The sequence below is a fragment of the Oncorhynchus clarkii genome, chromosome 22, assembly GCF_045791955.1.
Source record: "Oncorhynchus clarkii lewisi isolate Uvic-CL-2024 chromosome 22, UVic_Ocla_1.0, whole genome shotgun sequence".
NCBI lineage: Eukaryota > Metazoa > Chordata > Actinopteri > Salmoniformes > Salmonidae > Oncorhynchus > Oncorhynchus clarkii.
The window spans coordinates 20154015-20175583 of NC_092168.1; the positions used below are offsets into that span (position 1 = coordinate 20154015).

Below are 21569 nucleotides of genomic sequence, written 5' to 3' on the forward strand. Positions count from 1 at the left end.
AGTAAAACTGACTATCCTACCGATCCTCGACTTCGGCGATGTCATCTACAAAATAGCTTCCAATACTCTACTCAGCAAACTGGATGCAGTTTATCACAGTGCCATCCGTTTTGTTACTAAAGCACCTTATACCACCCACCACTGTGACCTGTATGCTCTAGTCGGATGGCCCTCGCTACATATTCGTCGCCAGACCCACTGGCTCCAGGTCATCTACAAGTCCATGCTAGGTAAAGCTCCGCCTTATCTCAGTTCACTGGTCACGATGGCAACACCCACCCGTAGCACGCGTTCCAGCAGGTGTATCTCACTGATCATCCCTAAAGCCAACACCTCATTTGGCCGCCTTTCGTTCCAGTTCTCTGCTGCCTGTGACTGGAACAAATTGCAAAAATCGCTGAAGTTGGAGACTTATCTCCCTCACCAACTTCAAACATCTGCTATCTGAGCAGCTAACCGATCGCTGCAGTTGTACATAGTCTATCGGTAAATAGCCCACCCAATTTTACCTATCTCATCCCCATACTGTTTATATTTATTTACTTTTCTGCTCTTTTGCACACCAATATCTCTACCTGTACATGACCATCTGATAATTTATCACTCCAGTGTTAATCTGCAAAATTGTAATTATTTGCCTACCTCCTCATGCCTTTTGCACACAATGTATATAGACTCTCTTTTTTTCCCCTACTGTGTTATTGACTTGTTAATTGTTTACTCCATGTGTAACTCTGTGTTGTCTGCTATGCTTTATCTTGGCCAGGTCGCAGTTGCAAATGAGAACTTGTTCTCAACTAGCCTACCTGGTTAAATAAAGGTGAAATAAATAAAAATAAAAATTCAGGAAGCATGTGAAGGAAGACATGATCTAGACCTCAAGCCATCAACCCTGGTCTTGGGAGAGCTACAGGCTTTTGTTCCAGCCCAGCTTTAACTAACACACCTGATTCATCACAACCTTCATTAGGCATCAGGTGTTAGTTCTGGGTTGGAACAAGAGCCTGCCTGCACATGCTGTAGTTCTCCAACACAAGTAAAGGAGTAAAGACTGAAGACAGAACAGCCAGCAGCACTATAAAGGCCATAGCATAATCCCCCAATACAAATACACCATGACCATGACCAATGCCTAAACAGATAGTTAAACACACTTCTGCAGCATGCAGAACAGTGGCGCCGGAGAAGAAGACTGATATTTTATGTGTCCCCAACCGATTGTGTTTCTTTGTTCATGTATTTGCATTATTTTGTAAAACTTATTTTGTACAACTTTGCTGCTCCCGTCTCTTATGACCGAAAATAACTTCTGGACATCAGGACTACGATTACTCACCACAGACTGACAGAATCCTTTTTTAACGAGTCTGACGAGCCCGACGCAAACAATATACTGCTTTCTCGAGAACAGGCCTAGATCCCCGTGATTTGCGTGAAGAGAAGGCAGAGAAAAGGGGGCCAAAGGGCGGGCAGCCTTCTGAGAATTTGTAGGCGGTCGAATAAATGCCCACTTTCTTGCATTCTGCTAGAAAACGTGCAATCTTGGAGAATAAAATAGATGACCTACGCGCAAGATTAAGCTACCAACGGGACATTCAAAATTGTAACATCTTATGCTTCACGGAGTCGTGGCTGAACAAAGACACTATCAACATACAGCTGGGTGGTTATACGCTCTACAGGCAGGATAGAACAACGGCGTCTGGTAAGACAAGGGGCGGCGGATGATGTATTTTTGTAAATAACAACTGGTGCACTATATCTAAGGAAGTCTTGAGCTACTGACAATTTAGTATTTTTTTATTTCACCTTTATTTAACCAGGCAAGCTAATTACGAACAAGTTCTCATTTGCAACTGTGACCTGGCCAAGACAAAGCATAGCGGTTCGACACATACAACAACACAGAGTTACACATGGAATGAACAAAACATACAGTCAATAATACAGTAGAACAAAAAGGAAAAAAGTATATATACAGTGAGTGCAAATAAGGTGAAATAAGGGAGTTAAGGCAATAAATAGGCCATGGTGGCGAAATAATTACAATATGGCAATTAAACACTGGAATGGTAGATGTGCAAAAGATGGATGTGCAAGTAGAGATACTGTGGTGCAAAAGGAGCTAAATAAATAAATACAGTATGGGAATGAGGTAGATAGATGTACTGTATACAGATGGGCTATGAACAGGTGCAGTTATCTGTGAGCTGCTCTGTTAGATGGTTCTTAAAGCTATTGAGGGAGATGGGAATCTCCAGCTTCAGTGATTTTTGCAAGTTTGTTCCAGTCAGTGGCAGCAGAGAACTGGAAGGAAAGGCGAACAAAGGAGGAATTGGCTTTGGGGGTGACTAGTGAGATATACCTGCTGGAGCGTGTGCTACGAGTGGGTGCTGCTATGGTGACCAGCGAGCTGAGATAGGGCGGGGCTTTACCTAGCAGAGACTTGTAGATAACCCGTAGCCAGTGGGTTTGGCGACGAGTATGAAGCGAGGGCCAGCCAACAAGAGCGTACCTGTCGCAGTGGTGGGTAGTATATGGGGCTTTGGTGACAAAACGGATGGCACTGTGATAGACTACATCCAGTTTGCTGAGTAGAGTGTTGGAGGCTATTTTATAGATGACATCGCCGAAGTAGAGGATCGGTAGGATGGTCAGTTTTACGAGGGTATGTTTGGCAGCATGAGTGAAGGAAGCTTTGTTGCTTGGGTCTAGAGTGTCTCCTCCTTTGAAGAGGGGGATGACCTTGGCAGCTTTCCAATCTTTGGGAATCTCAGACGATACAAAGAGAGGTTGAACAGGCTAGTAATAGGGGTTGCAACAATTTCAGCAGATCATTTAAGAAAGAGAGGGTCCAGATTGTCTAGCCCGGCTGATTTGTAGGGGTCCAGATTTTGCAGCTCTTTCAGAACATCAGCTATCTGGATATGGGTGAAGGAGAAATGGTGGGGGCTTGGGCGGGTTGCTGTGGAGGGTGCCGGGCAGTTGACCGGGGTAGGGGTAGCCAGGTGGAAAGCATGGCCAGCCGTAGAGAAATGCTTATTGAAATTCTCAATTATAGTGGATTTGTCGGTTGTAGCAGTGTTTCCTAGCCTCAGAGCAGTGGGTAGCTGTGACGAGGTGCTCTTATTCTCCATGGACTTTACAGTGTCCCAGAACTTTTTTGAGTTTGTACTGCAGGATGCAAATTTCTGTTTAAAAAAGCTAGCCTTAGCTTTCCTAACTGCCTGTGTATATTGGTTCCTAACTTCGCTGGAAAGGTGCATATCACGGGGGCTATTCGATGCTAATGCAGAACGCCACAGGATGTTTTTGTGCTGGTCAAGGGCAGACAAGTCTGGAGTGAACCAAGGGCTATATCTATTCCTGGTTCTACATTTTTTTAAATGGGGCATGCCTATTTAAGATGGTGAGGAAGGCACTTTTAAAGAATAACCAGGCATCCTCTACTGTCGGGATGAGGTCAATGTCGTTCCAGGATACCCCGGCCAGGTTGATTAGAAAGGCCTGCTCACAGAAGTGTTTTAGGGAGCGTTTGACAGTGATGAGGGGTGGTCGTTTGCTCGCAGACCCATTACGGATGCAGGCAATGAGGCAGTGATCACTGAGCTCTTGGTTGAAAACAGCAGAGGTGTATTTGGAGGGTGAGTTAGTTAGGATGATATCTATGAGGGTGCTCGTGTTTACGGATTTGGGGTTATATCTGGTAGGTTCATTGATAAGTTGTGTGAGATTGAGGGCATCAAGCTTAGATTGAAGGATGGCCGGGGTGTTAAGCATGTCCCAGTTTAGGTCACCTAGCAGCACGAGCTCAGAAGATAGATGGGGGGCAATCAAATCACATATGGTGTCGAGGGCACAGCTGGGGGCAGAGGGTGGTCTATAGCAAGCGGCAACGGTGAGAGACTTGTTTCTGGAAAGGGTCATTTTTCGAAGTAGAAGCTCAAATTGTTTGGGTACAGACCTGGATAGTAAGACAGAACTCTGCAGGTTATCTTTGCAGTAAATTGCAACACCGTTATATCTTGTCGGAAAATGTTATAGTTAGGAATGGAAATTTCAAGGTTTTTGGTGGTCTTCCTAAACCAGGATTCAGACACGGCTAGGACATCTGGATTGGTGGAGTGTGCTAGGGCAGTGAATAAAACAAACTTAGGGAGGAGGCTTCTAATGCTAACATGCATGAAACCAAGGCTTTTACGGTTGCAGAAGTCAACAAATGAGAGAGCCTGGGGGAAGGAGTGGAGGTAGACACTGCAGGGCCTGGATTAACCTCTACATCACCGGAGGAACAGAGGAGGAGGCTAAAGGCTAACAGAACTGGACGCCTAGTACGTTCAGAACAGAGAGTAAAAGGAGCAGATTTCTGGGCACGGTAGAATATATTCAATGCATAATGTACAGACAAAGGTATAGTAGGATGTGAATACAGTGGGGGTAAACCTGTGCATATAGTGATATTGAAAGAGATATTGTCTCTAGAAATTTAAACAAGGTGATGTCACTGCGTGTGTGGGGGGTGTAACTAAATTGTTAGCAGAGGCGTGTTGAGCAGTGCTAGAGGCTCTACAGTGAAATAAAACAATAGTTACAAACTAGAACAGTAATCGACACGGCATGGTGACGTTAGGGAAAGGCATGCGTAGCCGGGTGATCATACAAATCCAGTGCGTGGCTTCAAGCAGCACGGGGCTAGCAGGCTAACAGAAAGGCCTTAGAGGGATGACACGACGGAGGAAAGTCTGTTGTGCCCCCCTTGTGCAGTTACATCAGTGGACGGATCAGCAGGGCTCCGTGTGGTAAACCAGGCCAATTGGCAAAATATGTATAGTGGCCGAAAAAATATGTCCGAAGGGCCTCTTAAGTCAGCAGTCCAATGTGCTTAAGATAGCTAGCAGACTGCAGATTAGCAGCTGTGCGTTCAGGGGTCGTTAGCTGCTATAATTCCAGGTGGGAAAAAAATACATTAAAAGATATCATAATAAAAAAATGTAAAAAATAGGTTCAGAGCTTGCGGTAGGAATCCGGAGATATCGAGAAGAATATGGCTGACTAGCTCTGGTTTGAGTCACGCTGTACAGACTGGCGAGAGTTGTCCGGGATAAAGGTAGCTGATGACCGCTAGCAAAGGATAGCTGACTGCTAGCTAGTGACTTGTATTCATGTATTCCATGTATTCGTTGGGCCTCGTAAGCCAACAGTCTGTTGTGCTCTAGACAGCTAGCATTCAGGGGACGTTAGCTGCGAAGGTCGGAAGGTGAGAAGGTTCAGAGCTTGCGATAGGAATCCGGGGATATGGAGAGAAAAAATAGGTCCGGTATGCTCTGGTTGAATCGCATTGTACAAACTGGCAAGAGCTCTCCGAGCTAAGGTTAGCTGATGACCCTTAGCCGGCTAGTTAGCTGGCTAGTTTATGTTGGAGAGATTCCAGTAAGAGGCAAAGAAAAACTTTAGAGAAAAAGCAGGTCCACATCACATTGGGTGAGGCGGGTTGCAGGAGAGTATTTTGAAATAAGGGTTTAGAAAAATATAAAAAGATATGCGAAGAAAAATATATACAAATATATATACACGACACAACAAGATGAAGCACAAATACGTCTGGCTGATACACCATCTTGGATATTTAACAATTACAACAAATGACAATTACAACAATACTGAATGAACACTTATTTTAACTTAATATAATACATCAATAAAAGCAATTTAGCCTCAAATAAATAATGAAACATGTTCAATTTGGTTTAAATAATGCAAAAACAAAGTGTTGGAGAAGAAAGTAAAAGTGCAATATGTGCAATGTAAAAAAGCTAACTTTTAAGTTCCTTGCTCAGAACATGAGAACAAAGCTGGTGGTTCCTTTTAACATGAGTCTTCAATATTCCCAGGTAAGAAGTTTTAGGTAGTAGTTATTATAGGAATTCTTGGACTATTTCTCTCTATACCCTTTGTATTTCATATACCTTTGACTATTGGATGTTCTTATAGTGACTTTAGTATTGCCAGTGTAACAGTATAGCTTCCATCCCTCTCCTCGCCGCTACCTGGGCTCGAACCAGGAACACATTGACAACAGCCACCCTCGAAGCAGCGTTACCCATGCAGAGCAAGGGGAACAACTACTCCAAGTCTCAGAGCGAGTGATGTTTGAAACGCTATTAACGCGCACCCCACTAACTAGGTAGCGATTTCTCATCGGTTACACCAGCCTAATCTCAGGAGTTGATAAGCTTGAAGTCATAAACAGTGCAATGCTTGAAGCATTGCAAAGAGCTGCTGGCAAAACGCACGAAAGTGCTGTTTGAATGAATGCTTACGAGCCTGCTGCTGCCTACCATCGCTTAGTCAGACTGCTCTATCAACTCATAAACTTAATTATAACATAATAACACACAGAAATACGAGCCTTTGGTCATTAATATGGTAGAATCCGGAAACTATCATTTCGAAAACAAAACATTTATTCTTTCAGTGAAATACGGAACCGTTCCGTATTTTATCTAACGGATGGTATCCCTAAGTCTAAATATTGCTGTTACATTACACAACCTTCAATGTTATGTAATAATTACGTAAAACTCTGGCAAATTAGTTCGCAATGAGCCAGGTGGCCCAAACTGTTGCATATACCCTGACTCTGCGTGCAATGAATGCAAGAGAAGTGACACAATTTCACATGGTTAATATTGCCTGCTAACCTTTCTTTTAGCTAAATATGCAGGTTTAAAAATATATACTTCTGTGTATTGCTTTTAAGAAAGGAATGGATGTTTATGGTTAGGTACACGTTGGAGCAACGACAGTCCTTTTTCACGAAAGCGCACAGCATCGATTTATGTAACGCAGGACACGCTAGATAAACGAGTAATATCATCAACCATGTGTATTTATAACTAGTGATTATGATTGATTGATTGTTTTTTATAAGATAAGTTTAGTGCTAGCTAGCAACCTACCTTGGCTTCTTACTGCATTCACGTAACAGGCAGGCTCCTCGTGAGGCAGGTGGTTAAAGCATTGGACTAGTTAACTCTAAGTTTGTACCCCCTGTGTATAGTCTCGCTATTGTTATTTTACTGCTGCTCTTTAATGATATGTTACTTTTATTTCTTATTCTTATCTGTATTTTTTAAAGCTGCTTGTTGGTTGTTGGTTAGGGGCTACTAAGTAAGCATTTCACTGTAAGGTCTACACCGGTTGTATTCGGCACGTGACTACTATTTGATTTGCATCCTGTGATTTGTGTCCTGTCTTCTACAATGTCTTCTCGCCATCTCATCAGCCTGTGACTTGGACACACGTACAGAGCATAGCTTACTGCATTAGAAAGGACATACTGTACCATACGCAGACACTGACTTTTAGTCTCTACTGGTAACGCAACACTGGAAAATGGAGGCAAGAGAATGTAACCCAAATCAAAGCTCTTGCAGCAAGACCAGGCACAACACCTCATCATAACATGGTGCTGCAGACAGAGGTGGCAGGCTAAAATAAACATAAGGAGTCACACACAGTTAAGAACCATCGGCCTTGCAGCAGAAGCGGTCAATGTCAGACATAAAAATCAGGGCAGCTCAGCCAACCTCCCTCCCTCCCTCTCTCACGCCTCAGTTAGGGCTGGCAGGGAGTGAGCCACTGCTAACACACACAGTCATTACTGTCACACACACACACACCAACCGAGAAGTGGGAGATTTAACTGGGTCAAACACACACATATCTTCAAAGCCACACACACCTAATCAATAACATACACACTGGTCATCGAGAATATATCACCACATCAAACACAAATGCAATACATTACCATACATGCCAAGCCTTTTGTGCAGTTGCAGGAACTCCCTTAAACGCCATTACATCCTCCAGCAGCCCTCTTCTTCACTCCCTTTCCCTCCCTCTATAGCTCTCTATCGCTCCACTACCAGGCAGATAATGCAGCAGGATTGTCAGCTTGCCTTTCCTCCCCCCTCTCTCTCTCTCTCTCTCTCCACTCTCTCCGTTCTCTGTGTCACTGATTCCTATTGAGCAGACGGCAGCACTAGAGAGGAGAGAGATGACAATAACTCCAGGCAGGCAGGCAGACACCCTCTCTCCTCTTCCTCCCCCTCTCTCTCGCTCTCCTCCAGCTGAGAATCTGCTCTATGGTCACACAGGAAGGAGGATTCTCATCACCTGACTAATATGCACCAGTCAATTACTCTCATCCTCCCTCTCACTCTCTGGGTTCTGCCTTTCTCACAGCTTACATTGTGGGGTAGGTGTGAGTTGTAGGTACAGTAACAGCTGTTGGTAACCGGCAAGACATAAATTCTATGCAAAATGTCTGAGTGTTTCCATAGGTTGGCTCATTGATTCCTTTTACATGAAAATACTAACAGCATTTCTAAACTGTTACTATGGCTAAGCCTTTTCTCCATCCAGAAAACTTACCACTGCCTTCCTCCCTCGTCCCCCCGCTCTGTCATGAAGGAGGAAAAGCAATTGTCGCTAAGGCCGTATGCTTTGAGGTCTCCACCCCTCCCTTCTCTCTCTCCTCCTTTACACGCTCATCACTCAGCCTCCCTTCTCATTTCTCTTTTCCCTCTACTCATATCTCTCCTCCCTACCCTATTATTTTCTCTCTCCCTCTCTCTGCTCACACCTCCTCCTCCTTCTCTCCATAGATAACTGGGCCAGTGTGTGTGTGTGCACGCCTGTGTGGCTGGCAGGGTGCCGTAGAGCTCAGTGGGGAGTGTATGTGACTAAGGCAAGGGAGGACGTGCAGCACGTGTGAAGCCTGTTCAGTTGAATACGGCTTCTTGTACACACACACAGTCAGCAGCCAATCAAGGGCAAACCAGGGCAGGACCAAAAACACTAGACACCTGGCTCTTTCCCCTCCTCTCCCAGGGAAGAGTGTCCATCCATCTCACCAGTCTGAGAGAACCCATCCTGTGTACAATCTCCCCATGGCTCTTAGTCTCTCAAGACAAAAAGGGTTGCCTCCCACAATGTAGGAGCTTAACATGTCTGTATGTATACAACGTTACTTTGGAATAGAGGAAAGGGCACAAATAGAAGCTAGCAAGATTGAGATCACAGATGTTATATTTAATGAGTGCCTTTCGCAAGCGTCTAGTTTGCATGAGCTTCAGCAATATACCGTATAACGACAGTATGATTTTAGATAGATAGATGTTATTGTGAAGTGTAAACGTCTAGGAGCAACAACGGCTCAGCCGCAAAGGCCACACAAGCTCACAGAATGGGACTGCTGAATGCTGAAGTGCATAACGTGTACAAATTGCCTGTCCTCAGTTGCAACACTCACCACAGAGTTCCAAACTGCCTCTGGAGACAACGTCCGCAAAATAACTGTTCGTCGGGAGTTTCATGAAATGGGTTTCCATGGCCGAGCAGCCGCACACAAGCCTAAGATCACCATGCTCAATGCCAAGCGACAGCGGGAGTCTTGTAAAGCTCGCCGCCATTGGTCTCTGGAGCAGTGGAAACGCGTTCTCTGGAGTGATGAATCACGCTTCTCCATCTGTCAGTCTGATGATGATGCCAACTGTAAAGTTTGGCGGAGGAGGAATAATGGTCTGGGGCTGTTTTTCCATGGTTCGGGATACGCCCCTTAGTTCCATTGTTGGAAAATCTTAATGCCACAGCATACAAGCATTTCGCTACACTCGCATTAACATCTGCTAACCATGTGTATGTGACCAATACAATGACATTCTAGATGATTCTGTGCTTCCAACTGTGGCAACAGTTTGGGGAAGGCCCTTTCCCGTTTCAGCATGACGTTGCTCCCGTGCACAAAGCGAGAACCATACAGAAATAGTTTGTCAAGATCCGTGTGGAAGGACTTGACTGGCCTGCACAGAGCCCTGACCTCAACCCCATCGAACACCTTTGGGATGAATTGGAACGTTGACTGCGAGCCATGCCTAAATCGGACAACATCAAAACGACCCTTGAATAATTAGCGTAAACAATGAATCAACCGTTCCATTTTGGCAATTGCATTCACAAAATCATGCAATTGTTTTTAGTCTTTGCTGTAATAAAGGTTTAACCAAAACCCAAAAACTCTTGTACGCTAAATTTATTTAAATGTTGTTTACATTGTTCCAAATGGTCAGAGAAATTATATTGTAATCTAACAGCACCTGTTTGGGACACACAATATGCAAGCAGCTCCTTACCTTCTCTTACTTGATCTCCAGTATTTTCCACAACTAGTCAAATTTATTCCACACATCTGACTCCCCCTTTAACTCCTGAGCAACCAGTAAACAAGCCCCGTTTCATGTTAATTTTTCATGTCCTCTACATCCATTTTGCTGTTACGTGTTACGGTGTTCAGAGCTTGTTATAACCAATTTTTTGATGTGATTATGATATGCTATAGGTCCGGCCCTATCGATGCATACACGTCTCACGTAAAGAGAGCAAAGGTCAAGGGAAAAGGGAATGTTTTTCCTTAACAAACGAGGCATTTTGGTAACAGAACTTTTCAGTCAGAAATTATTGTAATTGTGTTGCAGCTTCAGCAACACGATAAACATAATGTTCTGTGGTGGTCGCTGCAGCAGGTATGAGAGAGGGATAGGGCGATAAACACTGTTGATGTTCTGTGGTGGTCGCTGCAGCAGGTATGAGACTACGGGTGCTAGTCACAGTCACTCGCTGGTCATTTATTTTATTTTTCATTATTCTTTTTTTTTTACACAACAAGTCTGTGATCGGCACAACCAAATAAATTGCAGTAGGACTCCATCTAGTCATTTGTGTCTCTTAATTATTTAATCAAACAGTGTGCTTATAGCATCAGACAAGCTCAGTGCATATAGTTGATTTGATTAAAACACATAGGATGCATCTATATATGGAAAAATACCTGTTTAAAATGTTCAATCAATCATTTGGTCGAGAGAACAGACTGTCACCAAAGATCATGTTTTAGTAAGGGACAGCTTAGTCCCCGAATAAATAAATAAAATCAATGTCAACTGAGTTGTCTGTTCTTTCGACCAATCGATTGGCCTACATTTTAAGACGTGTATTTTATATATACTGAACAAAAATATAAACGCAACATGTAAAGTGTTGGACCCATGTTTCATGAGCTGAAAAAAAAGATTACAGAAATGTTTCACACACACAAAAAGCTTATTTCACTGAACTTATGTGTACACATTTGTTTACATCCATGTTACTGAACATTTCTCCTTTGCCAAGATAATCCATCCACTTGACAGGTGTGGCATATCAAGAAACTGAATAAACATTAGATTAACCTGTTGAGTGTAGGGGGCAGTATTTTGATGTTTGGATGAAAAAACGTACCCAAATGAAACTGGCCCAGAATCTAGAATATGCAAATAATTGTCAGATTAGGATAGAAAACACTCTAAAGCACATATGTCAGAGTCAAGGCCCGCGGGCCACATCCGGCCCGCAAGAAGGTTTTTTACGGCCCCTGGGATGATCTTGATTTATTATTAGAACCGGCCCGCAGCAAGCCGGCAGCCCGCAGATCTTTTACACGCACCAATACTACATTTCCCACAATGCAAAGGTGACGCACCGAGCAGTAGGCTGCTTCATTTCAATATTTATTGGCACAGCAGTCGTCAGCATCACAGTAAAATTAACTTTCAGATACCCATCAAAAATGGCAAAACGGAAGGTGGATACTGAGAACCGGGGGTTTCAAACAAGGTGGGAGTCGGAGTATATGTTCACGAAGGTAGCTGGAAAACCTGTGTGTCTTCTGTGTGGAGAAAGTGTGGCGGTACTGAAAGAGTATAATCTGAGACGACATTATGAAACGAAACACGCGGACAAAAACAAGAATATGGACATGGAACAAAGGCTACAAAAGGCAGAGGAATTAAAACGAGGCCTCAAATCTCGACAGGCTCTGTTCAAAAAAGCCAAATCACAAGGCCAGGCTGCTGTCAAGGCCAGTTTTATTTTGGCAGAAGAGATCGCTAAATCAGCCCGGCCATTTACGGAGGGGGATTTCATCAAAAACTGCATGATTAAAGTTTGTGACGAAGTTTGCCCAGAAAAAAGGCAACTCTTTTTAAATGTGAGTCTGAGCAGAAACACCATTGCCGAGAGAGTAGACCAGTTGTCCATCAATCTAAAAGAGCAGCTTGTGAAAAAGGGAAAAGATTTTATTGCATATTCCTTGGCTGTGGATGAGAGCACCGACATTTCTGACATTGCCCAGTTGTCAATTTTCATCCGCGGAGTGGACTCCAGCCTAAGCGTGACAGAGGAGTTTTTGGCTTTACGTCCTATGCATGGCACAACTACGGGGCATGATTTGTATGAAGAGGTGTCAAGATGTGTAAATGAGATGGAGCTGCCTTGGGAAAAACTCGTGGGTTTGACAACCGACGGAGCACCTGCGATGTGTGGACACAGGAGCGGACTGGTGGCGAAGATACGGGAAAAGATGCAAGAGGAAAACGCGACAGGTGAGCTGACAGCTTATCATTGTATCATACACCAGGAAGCGTTGTGCGGTAAAGCCTTGAAAATGGAGCATGTAATGAGCATCATCACGCGCACAGTTAACTTTATCAGAGCCAAAGGTTTGAATCACCGCCAGTTCAAGGCATTTCTGACGGAGTTAGAAACGGAGCATGGTGATTTGCCTTATCACACAGAGGTGCGATGGCTAAGCCAGGGAAAGGTGCTTCAAAGATGTTTCGAGCTTCGTGAGGAGATTTGTCTATTCTTGGACAGCAAAGGGAAAGACACAACACAACTCCGAGACGAAATGTTTCTGTGTGAAATGGCTTTTCTGTGTGACATTACGAGTCATCTGAATGCAATAAACTTGCAGCTGCAGGGTCGGGATCGTGTCATCTCTGATATGTACAGTACAGTGAAGGCATTTAAAACCAAACTGACTCTGTGGGAGACGCAGATGCGGAAAGAAAATTTGAGCCACTTTCCCAGCTGCCAGACCATGAAAGAGAAGCTCTCTACCAGTGCGTTCCCGAGCACACAGTTGGCTGATAAAATAGGTATGCTTACCACTGACTTTCGACGCCGATTTGCTGACTTTGAAGCACAAAAAAGCAGGTTGGAACTGCTCGGTAACCCATTTGCTGTTGACGTGGAAAGCTCACCACCAAACCTCCAAATGGAGTTGATTGACCTCCAATGCAATGATGCACTGAGGGAAAAATATGCGGCAGTGGGTGCTGCGGAGTTTGCCCGTTTCCTCCCCGGCACAATGCCCCAGCTGCGCATCCAGGCTGCTCAAACGTTGTCTATGTTTGGCAGCACATACCTGTGTGAACAACTGTTTTCTTTGATGAACCTGAACAAAACATCACACAGAAGTCGACTTACTGCTGAACACCTCCACTCAATTCTGAGGATTTCTTCAGCTCAGAGCCTTACCCCGAACATTGATGAACTTGTGGAAAAGATGGGACACCACCAAGTATCACCCTCAACCTCAAACAAGTGAACATTACTGTGCAATCACATATTTAGAGTTTTTACTCAGTTCAAGTTTAAAAGTTAAAATTTAATATTTGTTTTCACTGCATGTTACTTCTCCTTAAACAAAGTGTTGTTTTTGATTAATAGATTTTTGCACTTTATTTTTTTGTATTTCAATCCAATTATATTTAAAAAATATTTCAGTTGAGTGGATGATAGAAAATTGCTATTATTGTTTTTTCTTTGAAGTAAATTTAGCCCACTTTTGCTAAAATAGAAAATATAGTCTACTGATGGTGCCTTGAATACCGGTTTCTTTCATTTAATGTTCATGTTATGGGGATATTTATATAAAGGAAATTTGTCTTTTGTGTCTGTTGAAAATTAAAGATTACTGACAGAGCCATAAGAAAATATTGCTTTATTTATCTGATCATATTGTAATATATTTGTTAGGTTTTCAGTAGGTTCAATTAGGTTCACTAGACTATATGCGTCATTTAAAAAATTTTCAATGAACATTCGAACAGTCCGGCCCTCGTCTTGTAGCTGATTTTTTTATTTGGCCCTCCGTCCATTTGACTTTGACACCCCTGCTCTAAAGTTTCCAAAACTGTTAAAATATTGTCTGTGAGTATAACAGAACCGATATTGCAGGAAATCCAACCCGGAAGTGCTGTTTTTCCTGAAAGCTCTCTGTTCCAATGCCTGCCGTCGCTCCATTTAAAGGGATATCAACCAGATTCATTTTCCTATGGCTTCCTCGTGGTGTGAACAGTCTTTAGGCATAGTTTCAGGCTTTTATTTAGAAAAATGAGGGAGAAAGATCACATTGAGTCATTGGATGGCTGGGTGCCAGCAGCTTTTGCATGCTCGAGCAGCTTGGAGCAGACATTTTCTCGCTCTCTTCTATTGAAGAAGCTACAGTCCCAGTTGCAATATTATCGATTATATATTGTAAAAACAACCTGGGGATTGAATATAAAAAAACGTTTGTTTCTACGAACTTTACGGATACTATTTGGAATTTTCGTCTGCCCGGTCTTGACCTCTCGTGCCTGTGGATTTCTGAACATAACCTCCATTTGGTTCGCGCGTTTTTGGATATAAAAATAATCTTTATGAAACAAAAGGAACATTTATTGTGTAATTGGGAGCCTCGTGAGTGCAAACATCTGAAGATCATCAAAGGTAAGCGATTCATTTTATTGCTTTTCTGACATTCGTGACCAATCTACTTGGCTGCTAGCTGTTTGTAATGTTTTGTCTACTGAGAGAGAAGTCCTTACATAAATGCTTGGTATGCTTTCGCCGAAAAGCTTTTTTGAAATCTGACACGCCAGGTGGATTAACAACAAGCTAAGCTGTGTTTTGCTATATTGCACTTGTGATTTCATGAAAATTAAATATTTTTAGTAATTTAATTAGAATTTGGCGCTCTGCAATTCAGCAGATGTTAACGAAAATGATCCCGGTAACGGGATGGGTGCATCAAGAAGTTAAACAGCATGATCATTACACAGGTGCATCTTGTGCTGGGGTCAACACAACACAATGTCACAGTTGTCTCAAGTTGAGGGAGCGTGCAATTGGCCTTTTTGTGGGGGGGAAACTCATTCTGATTGGCTGGGCCTGGCTCCCAAGTGGGTGGGCCTATGGCTGCGACCCTGCCCAGTTATGTGAAATACATAGGGCCTAATTTATTTATTTCAATTGACTGATTGACTGAAACTATAACTCAGTAAAAATTGTTGCGTTTATATTTTTATCCAGTACACATAGTTAAATAGAACTATAAGAAATGTAAGATTTGTCCAATTCTATCCAGCTCATGGCTCCAGCTATGCATGTGGTTTGCTAACTTGCTAGATGTCAAGATCAATGTTCTTTGGTTACAGCAGAGATATTCAGTCTCGTCCTGGATCAAGATCCCTGTTGCGTAAACAGTTTTGTGCATAAAGAAATTGAAATTATATATTTTTGGAAATAGCGCCCCTTGTGTGCACATTCAGCATACGGTATGGTACAAAAAAGTTATGACTATCAAAATCTGGACAACACCCAACCCTATTGTGGATACCATTTTTATGTCTCAGTGTCCAGTATAAGGAAGTTAGAGGTAGTTTTGCGAGCCAATGCTAGTCTATGGATATTTGCTAGCATTCTAACTTCCTTCATACTGGACACAGAGACATAACATTTTTATACACAAGTCGGACTTTGGGAAAGTAAAATCCCAAAGTATCCCTTTACTCCCAGACGTAGTGCTGTTGCTGCCCTAGGTCTGGGACTTCAGAGAGAACATGGCTCCTCTGACCTCTTTCAGTAGCACATGAATCAGACGCAAACATGTGTATCCATCCACAGCCAACCCAGCTATGTAGTGAAGCTACAACAGGTATTTACAGTAAGTCACAATCTAGTACTGGGAAGTATGGGAGCAAAGGAAACAAAACATGAGGCGGACTGTATTTCTTGAGGAAAACAGTCATAATGTTGGAAAATGTTGGAAAACAAAATGCCTTAGGTTGTCACCCAGAGTCACATTTGTTTCACTTGCAAGCTATAGCACATAATATTTTACAAAAGTACGCTAAAGGGCCATAGAGAAAAGTCTGCTTCTTGTTTTCTTTATTGCCAAGGAAAATCTGGTATTGTAGTATCGCGATACGGGTATCGTGACAACACTACTGTCTAGGGTGATGGAATTCAACATGCTGGGAGGGAAAGCTGCAGCTGAAGCGGCCTTATTTGGACAGATCCCTCAGGACTATGACCATTAGCAAATATACTGCATGCAAACCATAGTTACAGCCTTGGCTGGCTGTAAAAGACTACTCAGAAACAGTCAAAAGCAGACAGACTACTACAGCTAACCCTTCTATGAGCTCTACTGGGAATAAGAGCACACCTATCAAATGCACATGCACACACCTAACACCTATCAAATGTATGGCAGCTCCGACACTGTCTGGGTCAGAAGCCCTCAGGTTGGTGTGTGCATTTCTCTGTCTGGTCTGGACAAAACAAAAGTATACATTCACAGGGGAATAGAAACAGAGAGCCACCCTGGCTTATAGTGTCAATGGCACAACACAGGTCTACACACCCGCCAAACAACACACTATTCTTACACTTAATCCAGCAGGGAAGATAGCCTGTCTCATATTTTACCATAGGGTCATAGAGGACCTGTTTTGAACAGGTAGAAGAGAGGCTGTTAACCCCATTAGTTACCGAGGGCGGGGCCTGTTGATATTTACATGACATTTCAGTCATTTAGCAGACGCTCTTATCCAGAGTGACTTACAGTAGTGAGTGCAATGATTGTCATACTTTGTCATACTTTATTCATACTGGTCCCACATGGGAATCAAAACCACAACCCTGGCATTGCAAAGGCCATGCTCTACCAACTGAGCCACGAGGGACTGGGGCACTGGGGCACTAGGTCACTCCTGGTCCGGGAGGGCTGCTGTGGGTGCAGGCGATGTCCATAGGGGTGTGTACAGTGCTAGCTATGCTACATACCTAGGCTTATAATGTGCTGTAGCAGTTATAGTAGTAGCAGCAGTAGTACCAATAGTAGTAGTAGAAGCAGTTGTACTAATAATAGTAGTACTAATAGCAGTAGTATTAGCAGTACATACCTTTAGACTTGACTCATAATCGGTGTTGCCTTTAAACATGAGGCCCAGTCTCATGTGGATCTCCGTGGCTCGGGAGAAACTGGGGTCAACATAGAGCACTTCCTGAAACGCTTTTATCGCCCTGCACACACACAGAGACACAAGAGGAGAGGGTTAAACATAGGGTGGAACAAAACACGACACATAAAAAAAAAAAACTTTCATTCACAAAAGCAAAAATGTGTGGAAATAACCTAAGGGTGCTTTTTTTCATGGGATAAAAATAGAGCGAGTAGCTATGGCAAAGAACTAAAGGACTGTTGATTCTGAATGCTAGAGCATCCCTGAATTGTGTGGGTGTGGGTGTGTGTGAGTGAAAGAGCAAGCACCGCTGTCACCAAAATTACACCCACCCACAACCACCCCGATATAAACCCAAAAAAATAAGACACCCCATATAGGCTACAAAACAAACATACTCCACTCTACTGCTCCACCCCTCTCCTATACAAATACACACATCTTACAAATAAACACCAACTATAACAACGTACACAAATAAATACACTCACAGTGCGGTTGTGAAAACAAAGGCTATCGTATGTCACCACGGAGGTCTGCCACAGCAAGAGAGACTACAGTAGAAACACTGATCTCACTGCTGAGGCTGCGCTGCCTGTGCACTGCTTGCTCGCACGCACGCACACACACACACACGCACACACACACACACGCTGCTGTGCTGAAGCAAAGCACTCTGAACCCATTGGCCTCTCTCCCCCTCCTATCCCTGTTCCAATCCTTCCTTCCTCCCGCTCTCGTTCATTTGTTCCCTCCAGAGAGCTAGGCGCTCCAGCTTCTCTAGGCTGGAACAGATTGGCAGAGACACAGAGCAAACGGCAGACAAGCTAACAGAGAATACCTTCTACAGGACAGACAGATAAGAGGCAGAACACTAAACAATACCAAGTGTTCTCTGACTGAACCCCAATTATACCAGTTAAGCTATTAGTGACAAAGTCGTGTTGTATTATGAATCTGACGTAGGCCATATAACCCACTGCTTTAGCCCTGTAGCTCTCCAGGAACAATGTTGGTGACTAGGACTGGGAATTCCCAGGGAACTAACGATAGATTATAACTATACTTTGGTGCCGATACGGCATGTATTGCCATACACAGGGCTGCACACAATTGGCCCAGCGTCGTCTGGGTTTGGCAGGGGTAGGACATCATTGTAAAAAAACATTTGTTCTTAACTGACTTGCCTAGTTAAAAAAAAGAATAATAATAATTGCAATTCGATACTGTGATTCTATTGCGATTTGATGTTCCAAACATATTGCTCACCATGTCTGCTGCAGAGAGATAAGAGAGAGAACTACTTTTGATCAGTCATGGCAACAAAAATGGTGCAGGTACAGTCAACTAGCGCAAAAATAATATCCCGATATGTAACTGTCAATTTTCCCCCCATCTCTATTGGTGACCACTTCTCTGGCCCTATGAGGTAACATTACATCTTTCAGCTCTGAATTCCTCAGAAGTCTCTAGCTGGTGATGTAACATGTCCTACATTGAGGGAGAAACCCAAATGACCCGCTTCTCTGTACCCCCCCCCCCCCCCATGTGGAACTCCCTTCCCCTGGGAGAGAGAAGGGCTATACTATATACAGTACCAGTCAAAAGTTTGGACACACCTACTCATTCAAGTGTTTTTCTTTCTTTTTAGTACTTTCTACATTGTAGAACAATAGTGAAGACATCAAAACTATGAAATAACACAAAAAAGTGTTAAACAAATCAAAACATATTTTGTATTTTAGATTCTTCAAAGTAGCCACCCTATGCCTCTTGGCATTCTCTCAACCAGCTTCATGATGTCGTCACCTGGAACGCATTTCAATTAACAGGTGTGCCTTCTTAAAAGTCCATTTGTGGAATTTCATTCCTTCTTAATGCATTTGAGCCAACCAGTTGTGTTGTGACAAAGTGGGTATACAGAAGATATCCCTATTTGGTAAAAGACCAAGTCCGTATTATGGCAAGAACAGCTCAAATAAGCATAGAGAAATTACAGTCCATCACTATTTTAAGACATGAAGGTCAGTCAATCCGGAAAAGGTCAATAACTTTGAAAGTTTCTTCAAGCGCCATGATGAAACTGGCTCTCATGCGGACCGCCACAGGACAGGAAAACCCAGAGTTACCTCTGCTGCAGAGGATAAGTTAATTAGAGTTACCAGCCTCAGATTGCAGCCCCAAAAAAGCTTCAGAGTTCTCCACATCAACTGTTCAGAAGAGACTGCGTGAATCAGGTCTTCATAGTCGAACTGCTACAAATAAACCACTACTAAAGGACACCAATAAGAAGAAGAGACTTGCTTGGGCCAAGAAACACAAGCAATGGGCATTAGAACGGTGGAAATCTGTCCTTTGGTCTGATGAGTCCAAATTGGCGACTTTTGGTTCCAACCGTCGTGTCTTTGTGAGACGCAGAGAGGTGAACGGATGATCTCTGTGTGTGTGGTTCCCACCATGAAGGATGGAGGTGGTGGTGTGATGGTGTAGGGGTGATTTGTTGGTGACACCATCAGTGATTTATTTAGAATTCAAGGCACACTTAACTAGCATGGCTACCACAGCATTCTGCAGCAATACGCCATCCCATCTGGTTAGCGCTAAGTGGGACTGTCATTTGTTTTTCAACAGGACAATGACCCAAAACACACCTCCAGGTTGTGTAAGGGCTATTTGACAAAGGAGAGTGATGGCATGCTGCAACAGATGACCTGGCCTCCACAATCCCCCGACCTTAACCAATTTGAGATGGTTTGGGATGAGTCAGACCGCAGAGTGAAGGAAAAGCAGTGCTCAGCATGTGGGAACTCCTTCAAGTCTGTTGGAAAAGCATTCCTCTTGAAGCTGGTTGAGAGAATGCCAATCGTGTGCAAAGCTGTTATCAAGGCAAACTGTGGCTACTTTGAAAAATTGTAAATATATTTGGATGTTTTTAACAATTTGGATTACTAAATGATTCAATGTAGAAAATAGTAAAAATAAAGAAAAACCCTTGAATGAGTAGGTGTGTCCAAATGTTTGACTGGTACTGCTCAGTGATTTCTAACAAGTCAATTCATAAAATGTCTCCCTGCTAGAGCTGCTGGTCAACTGTAAGTGCTGTTATTGTTAAGTGAAAATGTCTAGGAGCAACAACGGCTCAGACACGAAGTGGTAGGCCACACAAGCTCATGGAACGGTACCGCCAAATGCTGAAGCGCGTAGCTTGTAAAAATCGTCTGTCCTCGGTTGCAACACTGGAAGCAACATCAGTACAACTGTTTGTCGGGAGCTTCATGGTCAAGAAACCGCATACAAACCTGGGGAAGGCCCTTTTCTGTTTCAGCATGACCATTTTTATTTATTTTACTTTTTTATTTTACCTTTATTTAACTAGGCAAGTCAGTTAAGAACAAATTCTTATTTTCAATGACGGCCTAGGAACAGTGGGTTAACTGCCTGTTCAGGGGCAGAACGACAGATTTATACCTTGTACAATGTTCCAATATCTACTGGAAAGCCTTCCAAGAAGGAATGGAGGCTGTTATAGCAGCAAAGGAGGAAACCAACTCTATATTAATGACCATGATTTTGGAATGTGACGTTCGACAAGCAGGTGTCCACATACTTTTGGTCATGCCGTGTATGTAAACTTGGCAGGCTGACAGCACTGGAGGCACTCAAGGTCAAGGCAGGGGAGAAGGGGGGGCAAGGACCAGAACTAGGGTTGTTGTTGGCCAGCTTGTGTACACCTATCCAAACTGAAAAAGATCTCCTGGTCAAAAAAGTTGCACTTAAAACAATGGAGCACTCAAAAGTGTGCAAGTATCTATTTACTGTTATAGATGAATGCCTCATAAGCTAATGGAATGGCTGGAGTTGACCGATGCAAAACACATTTCTTTTTAATAAGGCCTAAGCATCTCATCATGCTCATGGTATACATTGCTAATGGATGGCTCCCCAATGCAATCATTAAATCAAGCTATATTTATACAGCACACTTCAGATGTAGAATGCAACGCAATGTGCTTTACAGGGGGGAAAAAAACATTTAAACAATTCAAATAAATGACATACGCAACAAACATAAGAGAAAAAAAGGACAAACTAAAAAACACTAAGGAAAAGTAAAGCTAAAAAGATGTGTTTTAAGATCACAGTTTCAGCCCTGCTCAGGTTCTCTGGCAGGCTATGCCTCTCCATGCCTCTTAGTCATAGGCTTTGGGATAGTTAAAAGGCCAGTGCCAGAGGACTTGAGGGACCTACTGGGTACATAACTTAAAAGCATGTCTGACTTGTATTTAAAAACCCAATAGAAGAACCTTAGATCTAAAACTCAGGCAGCCAGTGCATTACCCATTACCAATAACACTTTTTGGAGAAAAGCAAAATAAAAATGGCCTGATCGGA

At 43.1% G+C, this 21569-nt stretch overlaps 1 protein-coding gene across 4 annotated transcripts in view; it reads right to left on the reverse strand.

Moving 5' to 3' along the window:
* LOC139380540 (lysine (K)-specific demethylase 6A) overlaps positions 1-21569 on the reverse strand; it is a 94928-nt gene that overhangs the window by 45528 nt on the left and 27831 nt on the right. For 3 of the 4 annotated variants that reach the window (XM_071123287.1, XM_071123288.1, XM_071123286.1), the window contains one exon: positions 17118-17238. In XM_071123287.1, coding sequence (XP_070979388.1) covers positions 17118-17238 — 121 coding nt within the window. Of the gene's footprint in view, positions 1-7813; positions 7909-17117; positions 17239-21569 lie in introns of those variants that run through there. The other variant, XM_071123289.1, reaches the window with a different exon arrangement.